This window comes from Zalophus californianus, chromosome 5 (assembly GCF_009762305.2).
Source record: "Zalophus californianus isolate mZalCal1 chromosome 5, mZalCal1.pri.v2, whole genome shotgun sequence".
Classification (NCBI taxonomy): domain Eukaryota; kingdom Metazoa; phylum Chordata; class Mammalia; order Carnivora; family Otariidae; genus Zalophus; species Zalophus californianus.
In genome coordinates this window covers 4,902,397-4,928,779 of record NC_045599.1, presented here as the reverse complement: position 1 = coordinate 4,928,779, position 26,383 = coordinate 4,902,397, and the positions used below count along the sequence as shown (strand labels likewise).

At 50.0% G+C, this 26,383-nt stretch overlaps 2 protein-coding genes across 3 annotated transcripts in view; one reads left to right on the top strand and one right to left on the bottom strand.

The window, feature by feature from the left end:
• Positions 1 to 413: 413 nt before the first annotated feature.
• Positions 414 to 17,391, top strand: LOC113929396 (MRN complex interacting protein). Its single transcript, XM_027606273.1, has 7 exons — positions 414 to 549; positions 2,725 to 2,784; positions 7,757 to 7,845; positions 11,447 to 11,519; positions 12,665 to 12,819; positions 13,443 to 13,530; positions 16,194 to 17,391. The coding sequence occupies exons 1-7, from the start codon at positions 484 to 486 to the stop codon at positions 16,662 to 16,664; spliced, it is 1,002 nt and encodes a 333-aa protein (XP_027462074.1). The 5' UTR covers positions 414 to 483; the 3' UTR covers positions 16,665 to 17,391.
• The window catches only part of SQSTM1 (sequestosome 1), a 23,219-nt gene continuing 13,872 nt past the window's right edge, over positions 17,037 to 26,383 (bottom strand). For both annotated transcript variants that reach the window (XM_027606272.2, XM_027606271.2), the window contains exons 2-8: positions 25,979 to 26,074; positions 25,255 to 25,484; positions 25,010 to 25,151; positions 24,242 to 24,322; positions 19,151 to 19,362; positions 18,800 to 18,995; positions 17,037 to 17,877 (exon numbers count right to left, since the gene is read on the bottom strand). In XM_027606272.2, the coding sequence (XP_027462073.1) occupies positions 17,726 to 17,877; positions 18,800 to 18,995; positions 19,151 to 19,362; positions 24,242 to 24,322; positions 25,010 to 25,151; positions 25,255 to 25,484; positions 25,979 to 26,027 (1,062 nt within the window). In that variant the 5' untranslated portion in view covers positions 26,028 to 26,074 and the 3' untranslated portion in view covers positions 17,037 to 17,725. The remainder of the gene's footprint in view (positions 17,878 to 18,799; positions 18,996 to 19,150; positions 19,363 to 24,241; positions 24,323 to 25,009; positions 25,152 to 25,254; positions 25,485 to 25,978; positions 26,075 to 26,383) is intronic.

Here is a 26,383-nt window from a genome sequence, read left to right as displayed (position 1 = left end):
TCCAACCCCGAGCCCCAGGGGCTAGGCAGGAGCGGGGAGGGGCCCTCCCGCTCCCTGTCTGCGACTAGAAGCAGCAGAGGGAACGGCGCGGACAAAGGCCGGACCCGGAGTCGCGGCTGGACGACCCGCCCTTGCAACTTCAATTTTCCCAGCGAGCCCCAGAAGAGACACGGACTTAGGAAGAGACGGCGGCCGGCCCCGTCCAGACAGCAAGTCGGTGACCTGGCTGACGCAAACCCCAACAATGCCCCTGAGCTCCCCAGTCACAGCCACAGTTACCCCCAACGGACCGCCGAGACGCTCGGCGGGCTAGAGAGGCCCGAACGCCTCGGTGGGACGGGGCGGAGCGGGGGCGGGCCGAAGCGCAGAGCGCACGCGCACGCGAGGCGGCGCCGGGGTCTGGAGGACCCGGAACGCGTGCGGGAGGCTAAGCCGGGGCGCACAGGAGCACAGCGCGCATGCGCAGCGGCGACGGTGTCCGCAATGGCGCCGTCACAGCGGGTTCGGGTGCTGCGGTGCTGCCGCTGTCGCCTCTTCCAGGCGCACCAGGTGGGGTGGGCACCGGCCTCCCCCTTCTCCGGGCGCGGGGAGGGCGGGCAGGATTTGGCGGGGCCGGGGGGGTCGGGCCTCCTGCCGGTGCCTTGCCCCCAGGCGCCGGCGCCGTCTCGTGCGGTTGCTTGGGTCTCCCTGACGCCCGGACTCGTGACGTTGACTGGCCCTGAGGGCTGGGTTTTGATATCTCTTCATAACGTCGTTCAGGGCTTTTTTTTAAAGTTTTTGGCATGGTAGTTAGAAGATTCGTAGAAACCAGGGAGAATGGTTTCTGCGGAGGCGGCCTCGTGACTTCTTGCAGATAGTTGGGAAAAGCAGGTTGAGGATAGCCTCTCCCAAAGGGGCTCTTTCTTAATTTAACTACTAGGGAGATGACAGTTTTTAAAACAGACACGACTGGGCGTGCCTTGCTGCCCACCCCTTCGCTCTGCGGTGTCTCCATCCTCCTGATGAGGGACGGTTCCTCTGACGGTAAACCCGTGCATGGAGTGTTTTAAACAGGATAATCGGTATTTCCAAAACGTACTGCTTCCCTGACTTTCAAGACGCAAGATAGGGGAAGTCACTTAACCTGTTACCCTGGGTTATGTTTCATCTTTCTGCTTGATGTCACCTAACAGTGCCGTCGAGCGAATCTACTTCTGACAGTTCTCTCTTCCCTCTAGTTACCTGCTTATCTGCTGTGCCCTGATAAGGGTAACATCCAACTTCTTCAAAATGAATGTTTAAAAAAAAGTCAGATGCTGAGTATGCACCTGTAAGCTTACTGAGACCGTAAGGGCTATTTGGGGGCTCAGACATTGTTTTTACTTCATTTTTTGGACTGTGTTTTAGGAGTTGAGATTAAATGGATATCATTTCCATTTTTTAATCATTACACATCTGTAATGTAGTATGCACTCATGGTCATTTTCAACTATGAAAAGTGATTTGAAACTAAAGGGAGAAAAGAGTTAACAGTAATTGCAGATGTGACAATTTCAAACATCCCATGTAATTTCAGCAACCTCTGGATTAGGTATCCATCATTCTCATTTTACAGAGATGAGAATACAGAAATCCAGAGAAGTCAAGTGGTCTAATAATAAATGGCAGATCCAGGGCTGTCTGATTGCAAAGATCCTATTAGCCCATACTGTCTCTCTCCAGACTCCGGACCCCCAGAGCTCGCCAGTTAGTGTGTGTCCTTCCAGACCTTTTTTTTTAAATAAGTGCATTTCTTACTTGCAGATATACCCAAAAAAAGCAGATTTTTACGGTGTTTGAAGTTGGATACTAGAGAATTAGAAGTGCTGAATCGTAGTATATGCCCACATAAATTTGTAGTAGGTGCTTTAGGTGCTGCTGCCCTTAGAATCCTTTTGGGTACTTCATCAAAAAAACTGGTTTTTGTATTATGATCATACTTATATTAATTTTGATAAATCAACCCAGGTATCTTTTTGATGTTAAGCATGCTACTTCATTCCATTTTTTTTAAGCAACTTTGTGTCCTTTGATAACACTTTCTTTGTTGCTGTTTTAAATGCACTTTCCCATTACCTTTTCTAACTAGGTATTTGCTTATATAAAGGCTCTATTAACTTCTGAAGCTATATTAACTTTGTACTCAGCCCCGCTATATTAAATTGTCTTACTGTTTTTAGTAGTTTTGCATTTGATTTTCTTGAGTTTTCCGGTAAAAAAAAAAATCTATAATAATTTTTTTCCTTCTCTCCAGTTTTCATACCTCTTATTACTTTTTCTTTTCCGATTCCATTGGCAGAAAAATAACAATAGTTGAATAGTAATGGGGATTTTTGGCTTCTTGATTTTCATGGGTGTGCTGGTAGTGATTTTTCCAGTTTTAGAGCTGAATGTAAGGTATTTTTTCGTGTTAAGAGAGAACCCATCTAGTTAAATTTATCAAGAATCGAAATTAAATGTTGTGGAAGTAGTAGAGATCTACTTGACTTTGTTTCATATGGACAGCCAGTTTTCCCAGCACCATATAGTAGTTTGTTTTTGTCCTCCTAAAATGCCACCTTTACAATATACTAGGTTTTCTACATACATGTTGCTTGTTTTTAGACTTCTATGCTTCTCCATTGATCTTTTAAAATCATTACTTTTGATTCAGTGCCACCTGTTTTAAATAATCATTTAAGCCAAATTTCTGGAATTTCATTGTAGGAGAAAAAGAGTCTCAAGTGGACATGCAAAGCTTGTGGAGAGAAGCAGTCATTTTTGCGGGTGAGTCCTGAGAAACAGGGCATCTAACAGCCCTGCAGAAGCGTGTTTCTCTGGAGTCCCAGCATTCCAGTATTGGGAACGAGTTCCCTAGATCTAGAACTTTTGCCCCCTGGGTTCCTGTTCCTTCAGGAAGTGAAATGGATGGAGCAGTGGCTGGAAAGTTACCTTCATTGTTTATTCAGTCAGCAAGTATTTATTGAGGACTTTCTATGTGCAGGCACAGAAGAAACAAGGGAAGGCAAAGCTTTGTCATTCTTGCCCTCACAGATGTGTTTCACTTAGAAGAGAAACTGATGCATGCTTAAGCAGGTCACTTAAAACTAGACTGAGCAAATGCAAGGAAAATGCAGAGCCTGTAAGGAGATGACCAGGCAGTCAGACCCAGCCAGGTGGGTGCATGTGGGTGCATGTTGCTGCTTGCAGCATGTGGGCGAGGTGGGCTCAGGAAGTGGAGGCCATCAGGAGACACTTGATAGAGAGTGTATGGACTGAAGGAAGCTCAGGGGCAAAGCCCTTATTGAGGCCACTTCAGTTCTTTTCAAGTGGGTACCTGTTGTTCCGCCTCATCTCTTTACTACCACAAACTGTCCTGCACCCTTTGCCTCAGTGAGCCCCTCGTTCACCTTCTCTGGCCCTTGATGCCACTTCTCCCACCTCAGCTCCTCGTTCTCCTCCTTCAGCCATAAGGCCTTTCCTTTCATACCCTGAAACAATGCAGACATGCTGCACCCTGACGGCCTCTGTGCTCATTGTTGGGGCTTCCCCTAGCTCTTCTCATTATCCTGAATTAGATACTCTATCCGAGTGTGTTTACATGAGTATCATTTATCTCATGGAAGATCCATGAGAGCAGAAGCTTTGCCTGGTTTGTTCACTGATACACCCTCTCACGTAGCACAGTGCCTGGCACAGTAAGTGCTTGCCCAATAAAGATTTGTTGAATCAAGAATGACCAGTCCCACAGTGATTGGCATTTAGGTCAGTTTTCGTTTTCATTGTTACAAACAACTCTGCAGTGCAGCTTCCTACAAAGACCTCTTTCTTCACTAGGCCAATTATTTCCTTAGGACAAATTCCTAGAAGTTAAATTGCTGTTTCAAAGTAATCTTTTGGCCAAGGTTCTTTTAGTTGCAAATAGTGGGGGGGGGAGGGGTGGAACACTTCAGAATGGTTTCAACAAAATTAAAAAAAAAAAAGGTACTGGCAAGGTAATGGGGTATCTTGGGGAATGCAAGGGGGGAGTTTCATCCCTGAGCCCTTGAAGGACCAGCCCCGAGAACTGCAAAGCTGCGGACAATGCATCATTTTTTCTTCCCCTTCTTTCCCTGCACCCAGGTTCTCCCTACATCTTCCTTCCCCTCTTCCTGCCTCTCCTTCCCTTCCTCTCTCTCTCCCCAGATAGTTCATAGTCACAGACTCCACCCACAGAGCACAGACTCTCACTTCAAGCCAACTAAAATAGCTGAGTCCCAATTAAGAAACTGGGAGAAGCGATCTGATTGGCCCTGTTGACCCAGATGTCCACATCTGGTCGAGCCAACTGGGATGGTGGGAGTAGGGAGGATCATATCATTGGTCAGCAGTATAGCTGCTGAGGCCCACCCCGAGATAGGGTTTCCGAGGACAAGGAGCTGGCTCGTGAGCTAGTGACTGCTGCTTGTTTTCCATGTCAGCATATATTTCTAAACTCTCCAGGAGGGGGCTCCGCTTTCTTCTCGCACTTCCATGCATGTGCAGTGGTGCCTGGCTTACGGTAGGCTGGCCCACAGTGACAAATAGACAACAAAATGGTGGTAGCCTCACACAATACAGATCATCTCTCTTGCTCTTGTATCAGTCCTGGGAGGGATTGAGATCCACAGGGTGGCCATCCTTGGTGCAGTCATTCAGGGACCCAGGCCCCCTTCATCTGGAGGTTCTGTTACTCCCCGAGGCCTGTCTCCTGCTGCCTGCAGCCACTGAAGGGTAAGAGCAAGAAGGAGCTACACAGGAGGCTTTTAAGGGTCAGGTCTGGAAATGGCTCACATCCCATTAGATAGAACATTGTCTCATGGCCACCCCCAACCGCAGGGAAGACTAGAAAACGTCATCCAGTTTGTGCCCAGATGAGGAGAGAAGGATATTAGCATTTGGCTGTGGTCCCTGCCGTGCTGGCGAGCATACAGCCTGCCATTTATGCCAGATGTCAAGTAACGTCTTGCAAAGCGTTGTCATTCCGTTTTTCAGTTCCTCTCTCCCATTCTCACTTGAACTTGCCCCAGCTGGGCTTTTATTCCCCACAGTGCAGTAAAATGGCTCCTGTCAAAGTCAGTGGTGCTTTCCATTTGCTAAAAACAGTAGGGGGTTCTCAGGCCTCCAGGGACTTGACCTATCGGCAGCGTCTGTTACAGTTTGTCATTTCCTCCCCCTCAAACGCTGTGTTCACTTGGACTTCCAGTCACCCCACTCCTGGTTCTCCTGCTGTCTTTCTGGCTGGGTTCAGTCCTCTTGGCTAGCTTTTTCCCATCTTGCCAACTTCGAAACATGAGAATTGTTCTGGTGCTCAGTTTGTTGGCCTCACTCTCTTAGTGGTCTGAGCGGAGATCATCTGACAGTTCTGGGATGTCTGTCTCAGGCCCCAGGCCCAGCCCTGAACCGCCCATTGAGCTCTCTACTGGTTCTCTGACAGGCATCCAGAACCCCCCTTTCCAAACAGAAGGCCTCGCCTCCCCCCACCCACCTGCTCTCTCACAGTCCTCCTGGTCGCATATGTGCCAAGTCCCTTGTTAATTGTTTGGGCCAGAAACCTAGGAGTCATCCATGACTCCTTTTTTTTGTTTGTTTAAACATTCTTCAGTCCATCAGCAAATTTTGTCAGCTCTACTTTGAGGATGCACCCAGACTGACCATTTGTTACTCAATGGTCTGAGCCACACCACTGTTTGCAGCAGCCTCCTGCCACCTGCCCTGTCACTGCCCTACAGCCTGCCCTCAGCACCACAGCCTGAGGTCCTGCTTCAACGTGTGCAGGGCCAAGCCACTCTCCCCAGCCTTCCAGGTTAGAGCAAAATCCCTGGTCCTACAGACAGGGCCAAGTGTGCCTGGTACAAAATGAAAATGGGAGGCCCCTTGTTCAAAAACAGGAAAAAAAGCTGTGAAAAGTACTAAAATACTAAGTTTTTCCTTTCTTTCCTGGTCTCTCTTGACTTCTCATGTTTTTTATTTACTGTGGAATGTCTTCCTAAGTTAAAAAACAATTTATTTTAAATTATTAGCATGAATTTTACCATTGGTATTGTGCAACACCAGTTTAAAATGCAAAGAACGTTTAGTCCATATGCAGAATAATACAAGAACATTTACTATATATGCAGGATCATCCAAATTGCCCTACTTATATTTTGGAGCTCATACATGCCTGTGTATTTCATTTTTACCAGGACAGTGGAAATGCTGCACAAAATTAGCTCAACTTTTTTCTACTTATTAATATGCACTCTCTCTCCCCACACTATCCCCCATCAGCTCCCTGATGCGTAAGGAAGGACTGAAAGGGAAAGGAACAGGGGTCTCCCTGCCTTGCCTTTTCCTTCTGGGTCATTGTTTTCAGTATAAGTGATCAGCTGTTCTAGGCAATTAACAGGAATTAAAAAAAGATACGATAGGGTTCCTTGGTTGTTCGTGTATGTTTAGAACACCCTTGCCTTTTGTCTGCATCTGAAGCAAGCTCTTGTTCTGTGGAAAGCCTGGCCTCTCAGGCTGTGGGTGCCTCTACTCAGGTGTAGACGACAAACACTTAACGTCTACACTCCAACTCTCAGTGAACAATCGCACTTGTTTCTTGTGAGTCCACTGGAATCCTGTGCTCCTGGGTCATTGAGCATGCTGTATGCAAATGGTGCAGCAAGGAACAATGGGCATGTATAGTGTGTATATCCCTGCTTACAGACATGACCCATTGTCCCATCAGACTTGACTTACACAACACAAGTTCAAAGGTAAGATTATTAAGAATTTCAAATAAAAAATAAAAAAATGTTTTCAAGATGGCAGCAACAGAACAGGTCTCGTGCCCATGAGGCTGACTGCCTGTGGTTGGAACTACACTCACACCTCATCTTGTACCATTTTCCCCCAGACCACTCAGCTCTAGCCATGTGGCCTCCTTACAGTTCCCCCAAAATGCCAGGCTCAGTGTCCTTGCTCTCATGTCTGTTTCATTGCTTCTGCCAGATGCTTTCCCCCAGGTATCTACATGGCTTCGGCCCTCCTATCTTCCTATTTTGTGCTCAGATGTCACCTTAGTGATCTATTCCCTGAAAACCCTATATAAAATTGTCTACTCTGTCCCCACTCTACACCTTTCATTGCCTTATTTCCCTGGGTGGTACTTCTCATCCTCTGATGGCCACATAGTTCTATGTTTATATAACATATAGAATGTACACTCTGGTGTTCACTAGAATGTACACTCCACGGTGACAGTGATTTTTGTCCACTTCTGTATTGTATTGTCCTTACCTAGTTCAGGGCCCTGGCACATAATAGGTGTGTGATAAATATTGTTAGACAAATAAGCCACTGCTAAGTGAAAAAAAAAAAAAGTACTTTGTTTTATTTTATGTTCCTTTGATCATCAGTCAATACTAAGTATCCTATTGTGTGTTAATTGGTGGTTCGTGTTAGTTCTCTTCCACATTTCTCATTCACATTCATTAACCATTTAGTGTGGGGCTTGCGGCTGAGTGTGTCTTTGATATGTAGAGTTCTGAGTGCTAGAAGGACAGCCAGATAGCCAAGAACTATTAGTCCCTGAGACTGTTAGTTTGTAAATAAATTACTCCAGAAACAGTGGTCAGTCATCAGGATTTCTGCATGGTGCTTCTGGCCTTGCAAAGGACGGCGGTTCCCCTTCCTGAGGTACATCACTAATGGATCTGTTTCTCAACATTTTTGTCAACACTTTTTAAACTTACTATTTTTTGTTTTTCAGACTTATGGTGAGGGCTCTGGTGCTGACTGTAGACGCCATGTCCAAAAATTAAATCTGCTGCAGGGACAGATTTCAGAGATGTCACCCAGGTACAGTTGTTTGAGAAGGGCATGGTTATCTTGTCTTGCTCTGTGTTCCCCTTGAGTGGTTAGTAGAAGTAGAAGATGGAGAAATCCCTTAGATTTCCATATGGTGATTAGTTCCTCTGAACAGTCTTCCCACTAAAAATAACTAAAAATGCTAACTATAGTATTTTGAGTACACTGATGAGATGGCAAGGAAGTCAACAAAATATCAGAAGTCAAAAATAAAGCAAAAGCCAAAATCCAGAGAGTAAGCTGCTCCAGAGCTTCCATTTAGATGGCTGGGAAGGGTGTGGGAGACAAAGACAAGACCTAGGGCCTGATCAGTGTGGGAGGGTCAGTAGGAGACTGCCACAGAAAGCGGAGTCCCCAAAATACTACACCCTCAGGTGGATGAACAAATGAATTAGAAATGCACGCTCTCTGCAGCAGAGAGCATGTTGACCTTGGCATTGGCTAAGGATGGGAACTCTCTCTCTAGGGTTTTATAAACACAAGAAAGCTGTCACATGGCTTTTCAGCCTTTTACATGCACTGTGTGAAAAGCCTCAAGCTGAGAATTTATTTTTAAATTGTCCAAGGAAGCAAAGGTAAATGCAGCTCCTCTGGAGCATACATCTTCAACCCAGGCCTGAGAGAATTTCCACAGATAAAGTTCCAAGAAGCATCTACTCAGAGTTAAAAATCATTAAATACTCAAGGAGATATGTCACCCTGAGCAAAAGACAACAGAACAGAAAAGTGAGACACACAAAGACTTTAGAGTACAAAATGTATATTTAATACATTTAATGAGATAAAAGACAGGGTTGATAATTTAAAAAGCAAAGGACTTCAGGCCACCCGGCTGGCTCAATCAGTACAGCATGCAACTCTTGATCCCAGGGTCATGAATTCAAGCCCCACACTGGGGGTAGAGTACAAAAAAAAAAAGAAGTAAAGGACTTTTAAAAATGACCAGGTAGGTTTAATGAACCAAAAAGAGTTTATAGAAATGAAAAACATAATCATTGAAAGTAAAAATTCAGTGGACAGGTTAAGCATTAAATGTAGCTGAAGAGAGAATCAGTGAAATGGAAGTTAAATCTGAAGAAAGTATTTACAATGCAACACAGAAATAAAAACATGGAAAATGTGAGTTGAGAAACATGGAAGCTACAGGGAAGAGTTCCAGCAAGAGAGGCTAAAGAAAGTGGGGCAAAGGCAATATTTGAAGAGAAAAGACCATTTTCCAGAATCAAAGGCTTACATTCTTAGATTTAGGAAACAATAAATCTCAAACTGGATAAAGTTATTTTATTTGCAAACAACATGGTTGTGTATATAGGAAATCGTAACCGGCCTATACAAATGCTACTAGAGCTAATATTCTACCAAGATCACAAGGATACAAAGTCAATGTACAGGGGTGCATGGGTGGTTCAGTCGGTTAAGCATTTGATTTCAGCTCAGGTCATGATCTCAGGGTCCTGGAATTGAGCCCGCCTAGGGCTCCACGCTCAGTGGGCAGTCTGCTGCTCTCTCCCCTTTATATAAATAAATTCTAAAAAAGTCAACATACAGAATTAAATTATTTCTATATAAATGCTATGAACAATTGGAAATGATTTTTTAAATCAAATACCATTTAGAACAGCATCAAAAAATTAGATACTTAGGGATAAATGCAACAAAAAAGTGCAAGATCTATTCAGTAAAAACTACAAAACATTGCTGAGAGAAATTAAAGAAGAGCTAAATTAATGAAGAGATATAACACATTCATGGATTGGAAAACTCAGTATCATGAGGATTTAAGGTTATCCAAAGTCAGTAGAGACAACCTAATCGAAATCAAAATTCCAGTGGGCTTTTTTTTGGGGGGGTAGAAATTGACAAACGGATCCTAAAATTTATATAGGAATACAGGTACCTAGAATTACCAAGACAGTTTTGAAAAGAACAGAGCTGGAGGACTTCTACAGCCTGATTTCAAGATCTACTATAATGCTGCAGTAATTGAGACAATGCGATATTGGTTAAAGGCTAGACATACAGATAAATCAGAAGGTAAATGGATAAACCAACTGTGATATGTTCATGCAGTGGAGTGCTACAACATTGAAAACAACATGGGCAAATCTCAAAAACACTGCTAAGTGAGAGAAGCCAGACACAAAAGACTACATGCTGTAGGGATCAGGGGTTTTCTGGGGCAGAGGAGAATTGCCTCTAAAGACACATATGAGAACTTTTAGGGGTGATGAAAATTTTCCACATCTTGTCCATTATATCTCAATTAAAATTTTTTTTCTAGATGTTGACTGGATGATAGTTTCAAAGATATTTATCAAAGCTCATCTAACTATACACTTAAATTTTAGTGTATTTCATACCTTAAATTAATTTTGAAGGTTAAAAAAATCTGCCCTTAGACACAGCAACATAATGAAATCACAGAACACAGAAGACAAAGGGAAGAGCTGAAAAGTAGCTGGAGAGAAGAGAGATCACCTACAAAGGAACAGCAGATGCCCAACTTCTCAGTGGTAACTTTAAAAGCAAGAAGACAGACTGGTATCTTCAGACTGTTGCAAGTTGTCCTTTATTGATGGAGTTGAGTTCCTGAATCACAATGGTGAGCAGAGTTCTGGTCCGTAGCTGGTAGGACACCGCCCAAGTGAATGCCAGATTATCAACCACATGGCCGGGTAGGTGTTGCACGTGCATGCCCTCATTGCCTCTTTATAATCGACCTGTGAGGATCGATGACTTCTACATACGGAGGAAGAAACTGAAGAATAGATGCCCACATCCGGTTGCTCACTAGAGAGAATCCTCATTTGATGGTGCGATGTAACCACCCTGTTGGACGCAGGTGGGCGTGGCTTTGCACCAACCTCCAGCCCTCACATGGTACGTGTTCTCATGGCCAGTCAGTCCCAGTAGAGTCCATGGAGGCCCTGGCCCCCCATACTTCTTCATGTGGCGAGAGAGCCCTGCTGCCGCAGGGAGGCTGGCAGAAGTCACTGTGACACACACAATGCCTCTCCTCTCTCGGAAGAGTTGAGGTAGAACTCTAAGGACTTGGGTAACTGTGCAGTGGTGACCTCGCCAGTGCTGATGGGAGGGACCCTGTGCTACAAGGCTTCAGCCGATGTTACTCTGTCCATATCCCAGGCCCTCAGCAAGGCACGGGCACACGTCATCTCTTTCATCTTCATAGTCACCCACGCCGTCTTGTCACCATTTGTGGGTGAGGGAACTGGGGTACGTTGATGAACCCAAAGTCACACTGTGACAGTGACAGCCAGTCATTGGCAAAGCCAGGATGCAAAGACGGGTCTGTCTAGGTGAAGAGTCAGCCCCTTCTGCCCTGTGTCACCTTTCCCATTGATGGAGGGCTTGACCAGCCTAAATCTGAACAACAAATCGTCCCCCCTCGCAGGCTCTTCTGAACTGTTTGAAGATCCCCAGATTACATCAGAACAACAGATATAAGATCCTAAGATCCCTAGAGCAGTCCTTGATATCCATTGTCAAGTATTCACATTCGGCTGTCCCCATCTCCTTGCCCTCTGTCTCCCTGGTCATTTCACTAAGGACACAAGTACAATCTTTCACCAAGGTCTCTGGAAGAACCCGGAAATGATGAAGAGGAAAATGTGGGGCCCAGGCAGGCTGAGCGTGGGAGTGTGCAGGTAAGTGTGTCCCAGAGGGGGTTCCATTTATTCATTTGTTGGTCTTTTGTGCAGCACACACGATCGATTATGGACACTTGGCTTAAAGCTGCAGGGAACGCAAAAAGGAGTAAACCCAACCCTTTTGTGAGGCTGGAGACAGCCATGCATAGCACTAATTACAGGACTCTGAAAAGGGCATTGTCTCTGGCTGGGAGAACTCCTCTGAACTTGGCTTGAACTTACCTCCCCGTGTTTCTCGCCTTGGCCCCGTTGCGCTCTGGGCACACCTCAGCTAGGGAAAGGATGCTCTGGCAGAGTACCTGGCTTTCAGGTTCCCATTCTCCAGACCAAGCCTCCCGGCGGGGCTCCCATCCAGTTTTCTGCCCCGGTGCGCAGTAATGTAGGTGCTCAGACCATGTTGGGAGGGTGGTGTGTGTCGGAGCTTGAGGTAACACCGTGGGTATGTCCAAGGTGCCGTGGGTACGTGGAACACTGTGTCCTGCCAGGGCTGGGGGGGTGCAAGCAGCTGTCCGAGGCTCCCCGCCCAGCTGAGGACAGAGCCCGCCTCTGCTCATAGAAGCGCATTGGCAGTGTCCTCCCTTTCCCGGCTCCTCGTATTTGTGTTGTAAATGGGAGCATTGCTCATACACCACTTTACACAGCAGCTCTCACATGGTTGGCACTCTACGTTCAATTTTGTCCACTGAGGGACTCCATATTACATCATCACGATTATGACAAGTCCCGGTTTGCACCCCAGAGTTCTCACTCATGTCGTTCTTGCATTGCTGTAGAGTTTGCAGTGATGCCCGTATCTACAGAATATAGTGGTGGTTCCAATATTTATCCCATGATGATTGGGCACGTAGATTAGTTCCAGATTTTTGCTACAGGGAGTATTCGCTATGATTTACCTCACTTTGTTGAGCATCTTTGTGCCTTTGCCTTCCTTTGGAACCCCTAGGTCAGGGAGCATGGACATTTGGAAAGTTCCTTGATGAGTTGTGTCCAGCAGCTTTCCCCAGCTCTGTGCCAGTGTTCATGGTCCCCAGTGGTGCCTCGGGACGTCCGTCTCCCCGGTCCCCCCTCCACCCGGCAAAATGCCTTTCCTGGTACCAGGGCGGATGTGGGTCTGAGAATAAACTTACTTCCCAATCCTGTAGGAAAAACCTCAGTCCTCAGAGAACCGCTGGCTGAAGTATCTGGAAAGAGACTCAAAAGAGCTGGGGATAGAAAGAGGAGTGTGTTTTGAGAGACTGCCCTTGTCCAGGACAGAGAAGCCAGAGCCTCCCTTCAACACAGGTCTGCCTAGAAAAAGGTGCGGAGCCAGTCACCAATGCAGCCATTGCCCCACCTGCATGGTGCCTCCCGGCCAGGGGGGAACAACAAGCACCCTCTCATGCTCAGCAGCGCGGGAGCAGCTTGGGCGGCGCTGGCCGGCAGGTACCCGCACCACCAAGCCCTCCTTGGCCTTGCCGGGTGCCAGGTGCTGTCATGCAGCAGTCAGGGTTGAGTGGGATGCCAGCACGGGCACCTTGTGACTGCACACAAAGTGAAGTGTGGCCGGAGTAGCTGGCGGTTCTGGGAACTTGTCGCCTGTAGCCGCGAAGACCTGACCTTTTGTAGGTCTCTTCTCTAGACTTACTCTGCATTTTAGAGAGTCTTCTGAGACATTACCTTCTCTAGATTCAGGGTGGCCCCTACAGGGCAAGTGACATTGGGCGGTAGATTCCAATTCAAAATAAGAGCTTTCTAGCAACTACGAGCTTGGGGCAGAGAAGCAGCCTGCCTTGGATGTCGGGCAGCCTGCGGCAGTGGAGCAGAAGCTGAGTGGCCACCTGGGTGGGGAGCTGTATGGGAGGACAAGGTCCCTACCTGTGCTGGGGTGACTGCCAGTGTGGTGATGGGACTGGATTCTTGACAGTGCTTTCTCTCCACCAGGAAATGCAGCCAGAGCACAGTCTGGCCTCCACACAGCCCCGATGTCCAGAACCTAGGTGATTCTGAGGTTACATTGGAGCCCCAGAAGGTCAGTGATTGAGTGATTGAAGTGTTTCTCTTCTGGTCCCAGTAACCATGAAACACACATAGAACTGTTTACTACCTGAGTGTTTTGTCTGCTCTGACAAGCCCACTCCTTTCTCTGGCCTGACCATTTCCCTGCCATGCTCAATCTCAGTGATGTGAGCTCCCGGGCAAAAGGACAGCTTGATGCCTTGGAATCAACCAAGGTTGACCAGTAGGGCTTTTCTGAGTCAGAACCATTCTCCTCCCTTGACGTGGCGTGGCAGTCTTTGTCAGACTGTCCAACATGGGACCTGCCCCAGACTTCTGAGGAACTGTTCGCAGCTTCACCTTCACTTACCCGGGTGTGTCCTTTCACACCAAGGCACTGTCTTCACCTAGGATCTGCTCTTGTTTTTTTTATTATTGAAGTATGGTTGACATACGATGGTATATTAGGTTTTAGGTGTACGACATAGTGATTTGGCAATTCAGTACGTGAATCAGTGCTCACCATGATAGTCCTTGTCCGTCAGCATACATTATAATATTATTGACTGTATTTCCTGTGCTATATTTTTCATCTCTTTGGACTTTGTACCTCTTAATCCCTTTCATCTATTTTGCCCATCCCCTTGTACCCTTCCCAAGGACAACCCGCAGTTCTCTGTATTTATGGGTTCCTTTTTTATGCCTGAGTAATATTCCATTATGTAGATATAGACCCCATCTTCTTTTTCCATTCACCCATCAGTGGACATTTGGGCTGCTTCCATATATTGGCTATTGTAAATAATGCTGCAGCAAATATGCATAGATCGTTTCAAACTAGTGTTTTTGCTTTCCTTGGGTAAACAGCCAGTAACGAAATTACTGGATCATATGGTTTTTCTATTTTTAATTTTTTGAAGAAACTCCATACAGTTTTCCACAATGGCTGCACCAGTTCACATTCCCACCAACAGTGCACAAGAGTTCCCTTTTCTCCACATCTTCCCCAGTACTTGTTATTTCTTATCTTTTTGATACTACCCATTCTGACAGGTGTGAGGTGATAGCCCATTGTGGTTTTGATGTGTAGTTCCCTGATGCTGAGTGATGTTGAGCCTCTTTTCATGTGTCTGTTAGCCATTGGTATGTCTTTGGAAAAATGTCTACTTGGGTCCTCTGCCTGTGTTTTGATTGGGTTATTTGGGTTTTTGGTGTTGAGTTGTATTTTAAGTTCTTTAAATATTAAGGATATTAACCACCTTCAGATACATCATTTGTAAATATGTTTTTCCATTCAGTATGTTGCCTTTTCATTTTGCTAATGGCTTCCTTCACTGTGCAAAAGCTTTTTATTTTTATGTACTCCCAGTATTTTATTTTTGCTTTTGTTTCCCTTGCCTGAGGAGACATAACCATAAATACGTTGCCAAGGCCAGTGTCGAACAGCTTACTGGCTATGTTTTTTCTTAGGAGTTTTATGGTTTCAGTTCTCACATTTAGGTCTTTAATCCATTTTGAGTTTTTTTTTATAGTCTAAGAAAATGGTCCAGTTTCCTCACCACCTTTCATTGGAGAGACTGTCTTTTCCCCATTTTATGTTCTTGCTTCCATTTTCCTTGATTACCTGGCCATATAATCATGGGTTTAATTCTGAACTTTTTGTTACGTTCCATTGATCTAGGTGTCTGTTTTTGTGCCAGTACCATACTGTTTTGATTACAATACCTTTGTAGTATATCTTGAAATCTGGGATTATACCTCCAGGTTTTTTCTTTCGCAAATTTGCTTTTGCGATTGAGGGTCTTTTGGATTCCATTAAAATTCAAGGATTATTTGTTCTAGTTCTGTGCAAAATTCTATTGGTATTTTCATGTGGATTGCATTGAATTTCATAGATTGCTTAGGGTAGTATGGACATTTTCACAGTATTGATCCTTCCAATCCATGAGCATGGTTTATCTTTCCATTTGTTTGTGTCCTCTCAGTTTCTTTCATCAGTGTCTTAGTTTTCAGAGTATAGGCCTCTCACCTCCTTGGTTACATTTATTCCTATGTATTTTATTATTTAAAAAAAAAAAGATTTTATTTGAGAGAGGCAAGAGAGCGCACAAGCGGGGGTGGGGAGAGGAAGCAGTAGACTCCCTGCTGAGCAGGGATCCTGACACTGGGCTCGATCCCAGGACCCCGGGATCATGACCTGAGCCAAAGGCAGATGGCCTAACAACTGAGCTACCCAGGCGTCCCTTTTTGGTTTTGGGGCGGTTTTTTTTTTTGTTTTTGCTCTCTTATTATTAGTGCATAGAAACACAACAGATTTCTATATATTCATTTTGTAACTTTACTGAATTTATCATTTCTAATAGTTTTTAGGTAGAGTCTTTAGGGTTTTCTATGTAAAGTGTCATGTCAGCTGTAAATAGGGACAGTTTTACTTCTTCCTTACCAATTTGGATGCCTTTTATTTCTTTTCTTTGTCTGATTGCTGTGATAGGACTTCTAGTACCGTGTTGAATAAAACCAGATGAAGGCAGGTCCCTAGTCCGCCAGCCTGAGAGCAGGGCAGTAGGTGGAACAGAGAGCGAGAAGTGTGGGAGCCCCGAGGTGGAGAGGGGGCAGCAGCAGGGTGGGCAGGGGGACCTTCCCTCCCATCCCTTGGTCCTGCCAGGACACGGTTCTCTTCTCTCGCTTCCATTGCAGGACCATGCTGGCCTGGCCGGGAAGGTCACAGAAGGTGGCAACCACAAGGATGGGGGCACCGGGGAGCTTTCTGTTCCTCAGGGGGGTCCTCCATGTCCGGCCCCACAGCTAAGAGCCACGTCATCCAAGTGGGACCGCTTCCTTCTGCTGCCTGGAAATGGCCCATGTGTGGACACGGAGCCCCCAATACCTCTGCACAGAGACCCCAAGCCAGCCGGGGCAGCACTGGCTGAGCAGGGGACCCCAAGGGAAGGGCGCCCCAGCAGGCCCCTCAGTGCACCCAAGCTTCCCTGGCCCACACACACTCTCACATCGGGGTCCCAGAGGCCCTGCGGAAAGCCCCCCGGACAGCCACAGGACACTGGTCCTCTGGCAAAGGGCAGGACCGTGGTCACAGGGTTACAAGAGCCCCCACTCGTGCGACTGTGTAACCTCTTTGAAACTGGTGAGGACTTTGAAGACGACCTGTGAACTGAAACTAGGTTACCAACACGGACACGCGTTACGTGAACCCTTCTCCCCTGGACCTCTCGGCCACTGCAAAGGGGACTCCCCAATTAGCTTTTAAATAGGACTAGGGTGGGGGGGCACCTGGGAGGCTCAGTCGGTGAAGTGTCTGCCTTTGGCTTAGGTCATGATCTTAGGGTCCTGGGATCAAACCCCGCATCAGGCTTCTTGCTCGGCGGGGGGTGGGGGGGGGTGTCTGCTTCTCCCTCTGCCCCTCCCACCTGCTCGTGCACGCTCTCGCAGTCTCTCTCTCTCAAAATCTTTAAAAAAAAAAAAAAAAAGGACCGGGGATGATTTATGCAAACTGTCAAGGACAAACACAACTACCAGGTCATCTGTGGTTGTAACATCTTTGATTAAAGTGCTTATACCATTTAATTACTGATTGCAAAATAGCAACAGAATGGTTACAATGGGGTTTTCTTACTGTAAAAGCAACAGACGCGTCTGGAAATGAGGGAACTAGAGTGGTTATGGAACAGGCAGTATTCTGTGAGCTCTGGCCTCCCTCCCCTCTCAGCCCCTCCTCTGCAGATTCAAGCAGCCCAGTCCCCGACTGCCCTGTCCTCACTCCTCTCCCACCCAGCAGGATGTCAGCTGTACTCACTCTAAACTTGGAGCTGATCGGTTTTCTAGCAGAAAATCAACTACATGTCAGCCTACTATTAGTCATTTAAAAAAAAAAAAAAAACAAGGCCATTAGGCATGACATTCTGGACTGCTGGTGTGATCCTGGGGGGGGGGGGGGAGGGCAGGAGGAGACCACCACCGGGCCCCGCGTCCAGCCCTGGAAGCCAGCAGACGCTTCTCTGACATGGGCAGCCACATACGGGGGGCAGCCACATACGGGGGACCCCCCTCCTGTCACTTGTTCCACTGCCCTGGGTGGCTTGGTGCATCCCCGCCCACCCCCATTCTGGAAGAAGAATGCAGAGAAACTGGCCCTTAGAGGGGCCCTGCTGTTCTACACTAGCTCAACACAACTAGGGGACAAGAAGGGGGATGGGACAAGGGGGCAGAAGCCATCACAACGGGTGCTTCGAATACTGGATGGTGTCCAGCGCCGCCCCGATGTCGTAGTTCTTGGTCTGCAGGAGCCTGGTGAGCCAGCCGCCTTCGTCAGAGAAGCCCATGGACAGCATGTGGGAGAGGGACTCAATGAGCCGGGGGTCAGCTTCTGCCGGAGGGAGGAGAGTCGTGAGGCGGCTGGGGGGGGGGGGGGGCAGCCCTTCCACGGGCCCTCTGCCCAGCGCAGTGACCCTCCCAGGCAGAGCCGGGACAGGCTCTCCCCGGAAAAGGCCAGAGGGTGAGGATTCTGAGCGGCTCTGCAAGGCTGTACAGTCTCCTGACTCGCTTCTGCCATTACAACAGAACACCGCGGAGAGCCTGTAAGCAACGGGGCGCAGCCGGGCTCCGCTACAACGTCTTACCCTGGACACCAACATCTGACCTTCATCTGATTTTCACATCTTGACCTTTTCCCAACCATTATCAAAATGAAAGACTCAGGGGCGCCTGGGTGGCTTAGTCGGTGAAGCGTCTGCCTTCACCTCAGGTCATGATCCCAGAGTCCTGGGATCGAGCCCCGCCTCGGGCCCCCTGCTCGGCGGGAAGCCTGCCTCTCTCTCTCCCTCTGCCGCTCCCCCTCTCAAATAAAATCTTTAAAAAAAAAAAAACACTCTTGGCCTTTAAGTGACAGCTTGCTGCCCCTGCTCTGAAGCAGAGGAGATCAAGACCAGTAGCCCAAAGGGCCAAATGTGGCCCACGGGGGGCTTTCCCGGTATCGCTACTTCCACACTGTTGTGACGGTGACAAGCCAGAGCGAGGCCTCAGCCACCCCTGCCACTCAGCTGTGCTTGGGCTGCCACAGTCCCCACTGGCCTTCCTGCCCCACACACGCCACGGCTCCACGTGGTGGATTCCTGCCTGGCTCCCACAGGGACCCTGGCCGTGACCTCCACTCAGAGGTCGACGCTTTCCTTGGGTGGTGGCCTCTCAATCGCACTGCCCTCGGGATTCGGGGTCCTGGCTGCTGAAAGGAGGGGAGGGGATGTTCTGAGGGAAAAAGGTAGAAACACAGAACTGCGTGAATCACTCGCCTGGTGGCAGATGGGGGTACAATGCAGCTTCCTTCAGTCCTGTGGGCCCTTCCTGAGAAGAGTCGAGAGAGCCCGGCCCTTCGGATTCGGGCATCTGTAGAGACTGGAGCTCCCCCGTAGACGGGTCCACTTCTTTGGAAGACAAGTGAGTCCAGTCTTCGTCTGCCCCCGAGCAGTTATCCGACTCCATCTGCTCCTGCAACAGAAGCCCCTGTGAGCACAGCTGCCCCCAGCTGCCCCCGCCGGCACTCCTGCGAGCAGCGAGGAACGTTCCAGCAGCGGGTTCGCAAAGCCCCCGAAGCCGGGAGGGCGGTCTGCTGGGCTGTGTCCTGTCTGGGGCGGGGCACTTGCCTCGGGCGGCACCGACTCCAGGGCCACCTTGTCCATCTGCTCCGCCAGAGACCGCGCTGTGCCTTCCGGGTCCGCATCTGGCTTGCTGGGGTCCGAAGAGCAGCTGCTCGGCTGGGAGCCGCACTTCTCCTCGGTGTTGGAGCTGCCTGGAGAGATGGGGGCGAGGCGGCTCCTCTTCCCCCCGTGTTCCACGTCAATATCCACCTCGATGCCTGCAGCGACCGAGGAAGAAGCAAACACCTGTGAGCCCTCCGGGGGCCCTCCTGGCCTGGGACACGGTGTGGGGGGCGGGGCGGAGCGCTGGGTAGTGGGGGCGGGACCCAGCGTAGTGGCGGGGGTCACGACAGACCCGAGTCGCACAGCCGGTGCGGGACCAGGGCATGAGGCCAGCCCACCAGCCACAAGGCAGATGGCCACTCACCTCTGACCTTCAGGATCCCAAGGGCTCACTGCTCCCCATACCCTGGCCCCAAACTTTGGCTCCTAGAAAATGTCTGCTGACTTGTCCACTTCACTGGCCCTGCCTCTTCCAACTTAATGAAGCCCTAATCTCAGCGAACATCCCAGGTCAGCTCTGGAGCCAGAAAGCCCAACAAGAGCCCCCGTTTTGCCCTATGTGGGCAGCAGGCTAGGAACAGGGAGCCACACACCAGAGCGGCCAGAGCCCCGGCCACAGCGCCCAGGACCGCACAAAGCCTCACACTAGTTGGGGGGACGCGGGAGGGGATGGGGTGGGCAGTGATGGGAGACACGAGAATCCTGCTTGGCTTTGTGGGAGGCCCACGAGGCTCGAAGCCCTGGCCAGCGTGTCGCCCGTGGTCCCTCACACGGGCTCACGTGCCCACTGAGAGGACAGAGGGCAGAGTCCCTGGTGCTGTTTCTAATTAATTTATCAGAGGACAACATGCCCACAGCTTAGAGTCCAACCGTTCCAGAAGGCTCCAGCGAAGATTCCTGGCCCCCACCACACAGCCCACCCACTCCCCACAGACGGCTTTCAACCCACGCTGCCTTTTCTCCACGGCTCAAGTGCACTGCTGCTTCTTCTAGATCAACACTTACCTCCCCTTCCCCTGTCCTTTCAAAAACTTTTCAGTGAAAACGTGCACTACTTAGGTGAACGCCACTATATATAGCTTTGTTCTGCCCTCAGACATGACCATTTCACCTGGGAATAGCGCTCTAGGTTGAGAAACCAGTTCAGCTCAGACTTTGGAAGTCACTGGTTGATCCACAGTCTTCCAGTGCTGGCCCTTGGAACTCTCGATATCTTACAGTAACCTGGAACATTTCCAGGGCGCCTGGGCCGCTCAGATGGTTAAGCGTCTGCCTTCGGCTCAGGTCATGATCCCGGGGTCCTGGGATCGAGCCCCGCATCCGGCTCCCTGCTCCTTGGGAGCCTGCTTCTCCCTCTGCTTCTTTCTCTCTCTCTCTCTCTCTCTCCCCCTCTGAGTCTCATGAATAAATAAATAAAATCTTTAAAAAAAACAAAAAGAAAAAAAACCTGGAGCATTTCCAGAGCCTCCCCTTCTCCAAAGGAATCCGGGAGAGGACAATGAGCTCCGGGGCGCGATCTTTTTTGGTCACTGTCCAAGGCACTTGGAGTCCCTTTCAATCGAGAGGTTAATGTCCTCTGTGCCGAGATGGTCTTACATTCTCTGTTCATTTCCTTCCTTCAGTTTTGTCTGTTCTTTTCCTGGAACCCCTAATATCTGTCCTGCCCTGGGCCTCCAGGATTAATCCTCAAACCTCCTCACCTTTTCTCTCGTCTCGCCTCTCTTTTGTTTTTGGAATATTTCCTTGAAATGACCTTAAAATCTAAGCCTTCTTTTGAAGTTTTCTTTATTCTGGCTAGTTTTCTTATTTTCTAAAACAACAGTCTGTTCTGATCTTAATCTGTTTTATCATTTTTAGAGTATCCTGTTCTTTTTTTCAAGGATGGAAAACTTTTCTGTACCTCACAGAGGACGCTGACATTCTCTGTCCTGTAAAGTCCTGCCCCAAGTTCCTTCTTGTCCTCGTGGAGATGTTCCCAATGGCTGGGGATCGTGGCCTTCTGAGCCTAGCGAGGCACTAGGAAGAGGCGGCCAGGAAGCCCTCTGAGGGGCCGGGGCCCCCATCTGTCTCCCTCTGCAGGGTGACCCAGTGGGTGTCTGGCCAGGCGGCGGGATCCCAGGTGGCAAAGCTGTGGGACCCGGCTCTGGCACGTCCGGCCTCTCCCGAACAGGCGCGCCCCAGCCCCTGCCAGACCCACTGCCCACTCATGGTGCCCCATTTCAGGCTGGTGCCTCTCCCTGCCCTGGGTCCCTAGGGCCAAGGCTTCCCTGGGTCAAATGCTCCAGCAACTAACCATCAGGTCTCGTGCGTGCGTGGGCAAGGACGAGCATCTGGCTGAGCAGCCATGATCTCTACATGATCCTGAAGAGTGGTCTTCAACCATCCCGTCCCCTGGCCTTTCCTGACCTGCCCTCTGGCCTCCACCAGGGCGCCCGTGCAGGCAGGCATGTGGCTTCTGATGCCTCCACGGTGCTGGTCACCACCCTCAACTCCGTTTCCCACCATTCAAAGTGTGAGGTTTTCTTACCTTGTCCTCTAGGACCTTTTTCCCCCTTTTTCTTTGTCCACGTTGCTTTATACTCTTGTGTTTAATCCCTTTACTGTTACTCTGGTAGAGTGTGAGGAGCAAACAGATAAAAGCGGGCTTAGCCACCAGTATGCCCATCTGCAACATTTAAGTCCTTTATCTCCTATCCTCTCTCCAACTTTTCATCATGAAAGGTTCAAGCAGGGGTGCCTGGGTGGCTCAGTCAGTTGAGCTTCAGACTCTTGGTTTCAACTCAGGTCATGATGCCAGGGTTATGAGATCAAGCCCCATATAGGGCTCCGTGCTCAGTGGGGAGTCTGCTTGAGATGCTCTCCCTCCCTCTGCCCCTCCGTGTTCTCTCTCTAAATAAATAAATCTTTAAAAAAAGGTTTGAGCACACAGAAAAGGTGGAAGACCATCCAATGAACACCCATATACTGTCTCACTTTGCTATGTGGGCAAGTGACAGGACTTCCGTAAGTGAACCAGAGAGATTCTACAATCCCAAGTTTCTCCAACGGATGATAACCTGAGACACCTAGGGGCTTACAGACTGTACCACTGGCCGTGCCCTGCTTCCCCCGGAGCCTGTGAGGGGGAGTGTCTTCTGACAACCCTGAGACAAGGAAAGGACCTGCGGTTTGGGGCCCTAGACGTCAGGGACTGCAAACTCAGACCGGCGGCAGACCCGCTCAGCTGGTCCTCATGGCACCTACCAAACAAGGTCTTTGCTTTAGAATCGCTGAGTCATTGCACATGGTCTGCCCTCTGGGAGGCATTACTGGCTGTCCCTTCGGGCCCCTGCTCTGGGAACAGTCCCTTCTAGGCCGTTAGCATGAGTCATCCTACCTGTCAGTTCCTCATAAGAAAGGAAAATACCCGTAACTCTAGAGTTTAATCAATTCCTCAAGTGGCTCTCAACTGAAACTACTTCAGAGACATACTTACTGAAACTTTCCTTGTTGTTTTGGAGAGTTCTAGGCTCCTCCCTAATTGGTACACAGCAACTCCCTCCACTTTGAAAAACCTGAAAAGGCCTTCACCCTTAGCCTACAACTCCTCTGAGTGCTGCCAAAATTACCCCCCTCTGCCCTGAGTGGGGAATCCGGGTCAAGTTCTGAAACAGGCCACCGGGCTCAGATGGGCCTCAGGATGGACAGCAAGTGGGACCCAGAGTCCCTGGCAAGCCTTCAAAACACACGGATCCCAGGCCCGACCCCATGACCAATTTACCAGAATCCAGGAGGTGGACCTGGGACTCTGCATGGTTCCAAGGTTCCCTACCTGAACCCAGACTGGGGTTGACTTCCCAGCTTGTCTGGGTCATTCTTTTAGCGAAGGACTTTGTTCTTCAGAACAGTTTTAGTGAAATCTCCATACGCCAAAATTTATACCAAAAACAACCTGTGTTGGTGATTCTGAGGCTCAGCCAGCCTTGAAAACCACGATCCACTACTAGCTTCCAAAGAGCAGCTTCCCGTTGCCCCCAAAGCACAACTCTCATCACCGCGTCTTGTGCGCCAGCTGGGGTGTAGCACTAGCTTATCTCCTGCTTATAACCTGATCGCCGCTCCACTTTTATCCTCCTAGAAGGCATTAAGAACACCCGTTCTTTTCTCTTTCTCTCAAAAGCCTTTAACTCCAGCACAAAACTCCACGGTACGCAGTCTGAGGGGTTTCATGGGTCCCTGCTGAGCTGCGTCCTGGCCTGATGGAGCCGAAATGGTCTCAAGCTGGGGGCGAGGGCGGGCCTGCCCTCCCGTCCCATCTGCAGCCGTTCAGACAGTGGACACTTGCTGCCACTGAAGTCACAAAGCGGAACACGCTTCCAGTCAGAGATTACGGATCCATTGTACCCTTGAACCAGAAGTCACAGTCGTAGAAGACTCCCACAGTCCGCGTCAGGGCCAGCGGATATGGCAGACGCCTTCTAAAGCCTTGGGCCAGTCCCACCACGAGGGGGTTACCCGCTGCGGTTCACCCACCCATCCAGTGACCTCACATCTGACCCGAGGCTACTGGAAACCCTCCATCACACCCGGCTCCCCAGCGCGGGCACAAGCCAGGCACTCAGGAAGCCCCCAGAAAGGTTGGGGTTGCAAAAAAAACGGAAGGGAAGAAAAGAGAAATGGCCTCTCAGCTTACTCCCCCGAGTCCTTGAGTAAACCCCAGGGCTCACATTTGGGGGGGAAAGCTTCTGACTCTTCTTTCTTTGTGGAAAGAAGAGTCAGAAGCCGACAGGCCAGCCCTGCAGCAGAGGCTACTGGGCTTATCCCAACCAAACACTCGCTGATTCCACTTCACTCCATGGGGAAAGCTCCAGAACGTGTCAAGGAACTTAACTTTCAGTGGCCTGCGGTGCAGCGCATGGCAAAGGCCGGCCCCAAGGGCACGGCAGTCACCATTCCTCCACGGCAACCCTGGGGGGGGGCAAGCCGCCCACCAGCCACCCCCTCACCGAGTGATCGACATGCTCCTGCTCTCGAAGGACAGAGGCTGCCACTTACCCAGAGGGCTCAGGGCGGCCGCCACACTCTCCCCTACATTCTTGAGGAAATTCACACTGGGATCCTCCGACGGACCAGCAGCTTTGGTTTTCCAAAAAACAAAAAAAATGTTCGATTCAAAGCAGGTTTCTCAATGACTTCGACACCTGTTACGATCCTATCACCTTCCCCTCAGGTGCCCTCCACCCCCGGGGGTCCTGTCCCAGCAGGCTTCCCGAACTCTCTCCCGCTGCAGGCCCCTGTGTGCCCCTGGTGCTCAGAAGCCCGTGGGGGATTCGCCACGTGCAGTGTACAATGCTGACCACGTTCTAGCTCAAACCACAGCAGAATCAAACCAACATCCCCACCTTCATTCCAAAGGAGGAGGTAAATCGGAGGACAGTAAGTTAATAAAATCAGACTACAACCAGAATCCTAAATTCTGGAACACAAGCCGTCTGTTTTTAACTTTGTGCCTGTGTTTCAAAATACTTGAGCAGGCCGGCTGGCTCAGTCATTACAGCATGCAACTCTTGAGCTCAGGGTCGTGAGTTCATCAGGTATAGAGCACATTTTTAAAAAAGAAAAAAAAAAAAAAAAAAGCCTCGACAGGGGAGGGAGGTTTCAGGCTGAGCCACATCCGGGCCAAGCCTCAGTTTCATGTGGGCAAGTTAGCAGCCCTGGGCACAGGTGCCTCCATGTTGCTGTGTGTGGCATGAAGACGATGCTCCCCACTTTGCAGGGTTTTGTGAGGACTAAGCACCCCTACTGGCTGTGAAGCACCCTCACCTGCTTCGGCCGCAGAGCCGGGGCGGGCGTCCCCTGCGCGGGGAGGACGCGGGCTCCAGTTTCCCGGGGGGCCCATCTCCCAGCCGGGCCACATGAAGTGCCCGTGTTTCAGCTTCCGGAGCCAGCGGCTGTGAGCGACGCCCTGGGGGGGGGGGGGAGCGAGCAGAGGGGCCGGGTGACACCAGAGCAGGGGGCTCCTTCCTCCCCGACCCCTGCCCACGCCATGCCCTGCCCCCCAGCCTGACCTCGGCAAGGGGCCCGAAGGGACCGGGGAAGACGAGCTTGCTGTGCTCGCGGTGCAGGCCCTTCCCCTCACAGGCAGAGCACAGGTCGTAGTCCGGGCAGACGCTGCACTTGTAGCGGGTCCCCACCACGGGCCCATTGCACCCATCACAGATCACGCTGGGGTACACCAGGCCGCGGGGCACCTCCTGAGCACACGGGGGGCGGTGGTCCCGCCGACACTCCTTCTTCTCTGCAGGAAGCACAGATAGCCATGAGGTGCGACCCGACACGAACCGCTCATCACGACTGGGGGCCTTTCAGTCAGCAGGCCCCTGGCCCTGCCCTCCAGACCGTGCACAACCCAGCTGTTCAAGTGACAGCAACAAGGGGACCCAAGAAGCTGCCAGGAGGGTCCCAGTTCCTGTGCCTGGTACCGTACATGGGGCCCAGGCAAGTGAGAAGCGGCAGGGAGCTGTGTCTGCATAGCTGGGCCCCCCATTAAAATAAACCCCACTGCATCGCCAAAGCCGCCCCCAGCCCTCGGCAGAGTGAACCCAGAGGTCCCCCAGACCCCACCCCTTCGGGACTCCTCTCTCAGGCCCAGCACAGAGATGATGAAGTCTCGGTCTTAAACAACCCACAGGCTCTTGCCCGCTCCTCGGAGGGGACTGCTCAATAACCTCAAGCAGGTTTTACCCAGCAAGAGGCACCCGGCTTCGGACGGCGCCCAGAACAGACCTTTACCTTTGATATAAATACGGAAGAGGTCATCCTTCACGTAGGACATTGCCATGGTCAGTTCCTCATCACTGGAAAAGGCCACCAAGTCTCCGTCCTCATCTAGGTTGTTTACAAGACCGCACGTGAGTACCCGAGGCTTCTCAGTCGGATACAAGCTGCCGAGAAGGGCAGAGGCCGAGCTAGAGGGACGTCTGCTCGCCTAGGAACTGACGCACACCTGTGTGAGCCAGGGGGCAGCGGGGCTGAGGCCAGACTGCCCACTCACTGTAACACTGCCTGGAAGGTAAGCACTCCGACGTGGGACCCGGGCGCCCACGGGAGACAGCGTGCCCGTGCGCAGGCGCGGCTGCGGTAGCTGAGCCCGCTGCCCCTTAAGCAGGTGCTGCCTCGGTCCACATCTGACCATGC

Bases quoted from the DNA above. Each gene is read 5' to 3' on its own strand.
- LOC113929396 (XM_027606273.1), top strand. From the start codon at position 484: ATGGCGCCGTCACAGCGGGTTCGGGTGCTGCGGTGCTGCCGCTGTCGC. The intron at 7,846-11,446 runs GTACAGTTGTTT...TCTTTCACCAAG, and splicing joins ATTTCAGAGATGTCACCCAG to GTCTCTGGAAGAACCCGGAA. The intron at 13,531-16,193 runs GTCAGTGATTGA...CTTCCATTGCAG, and splicing joins TTACATTGGAGCCCCAGAAG to GACCATGCTGGCCTGGCCGG.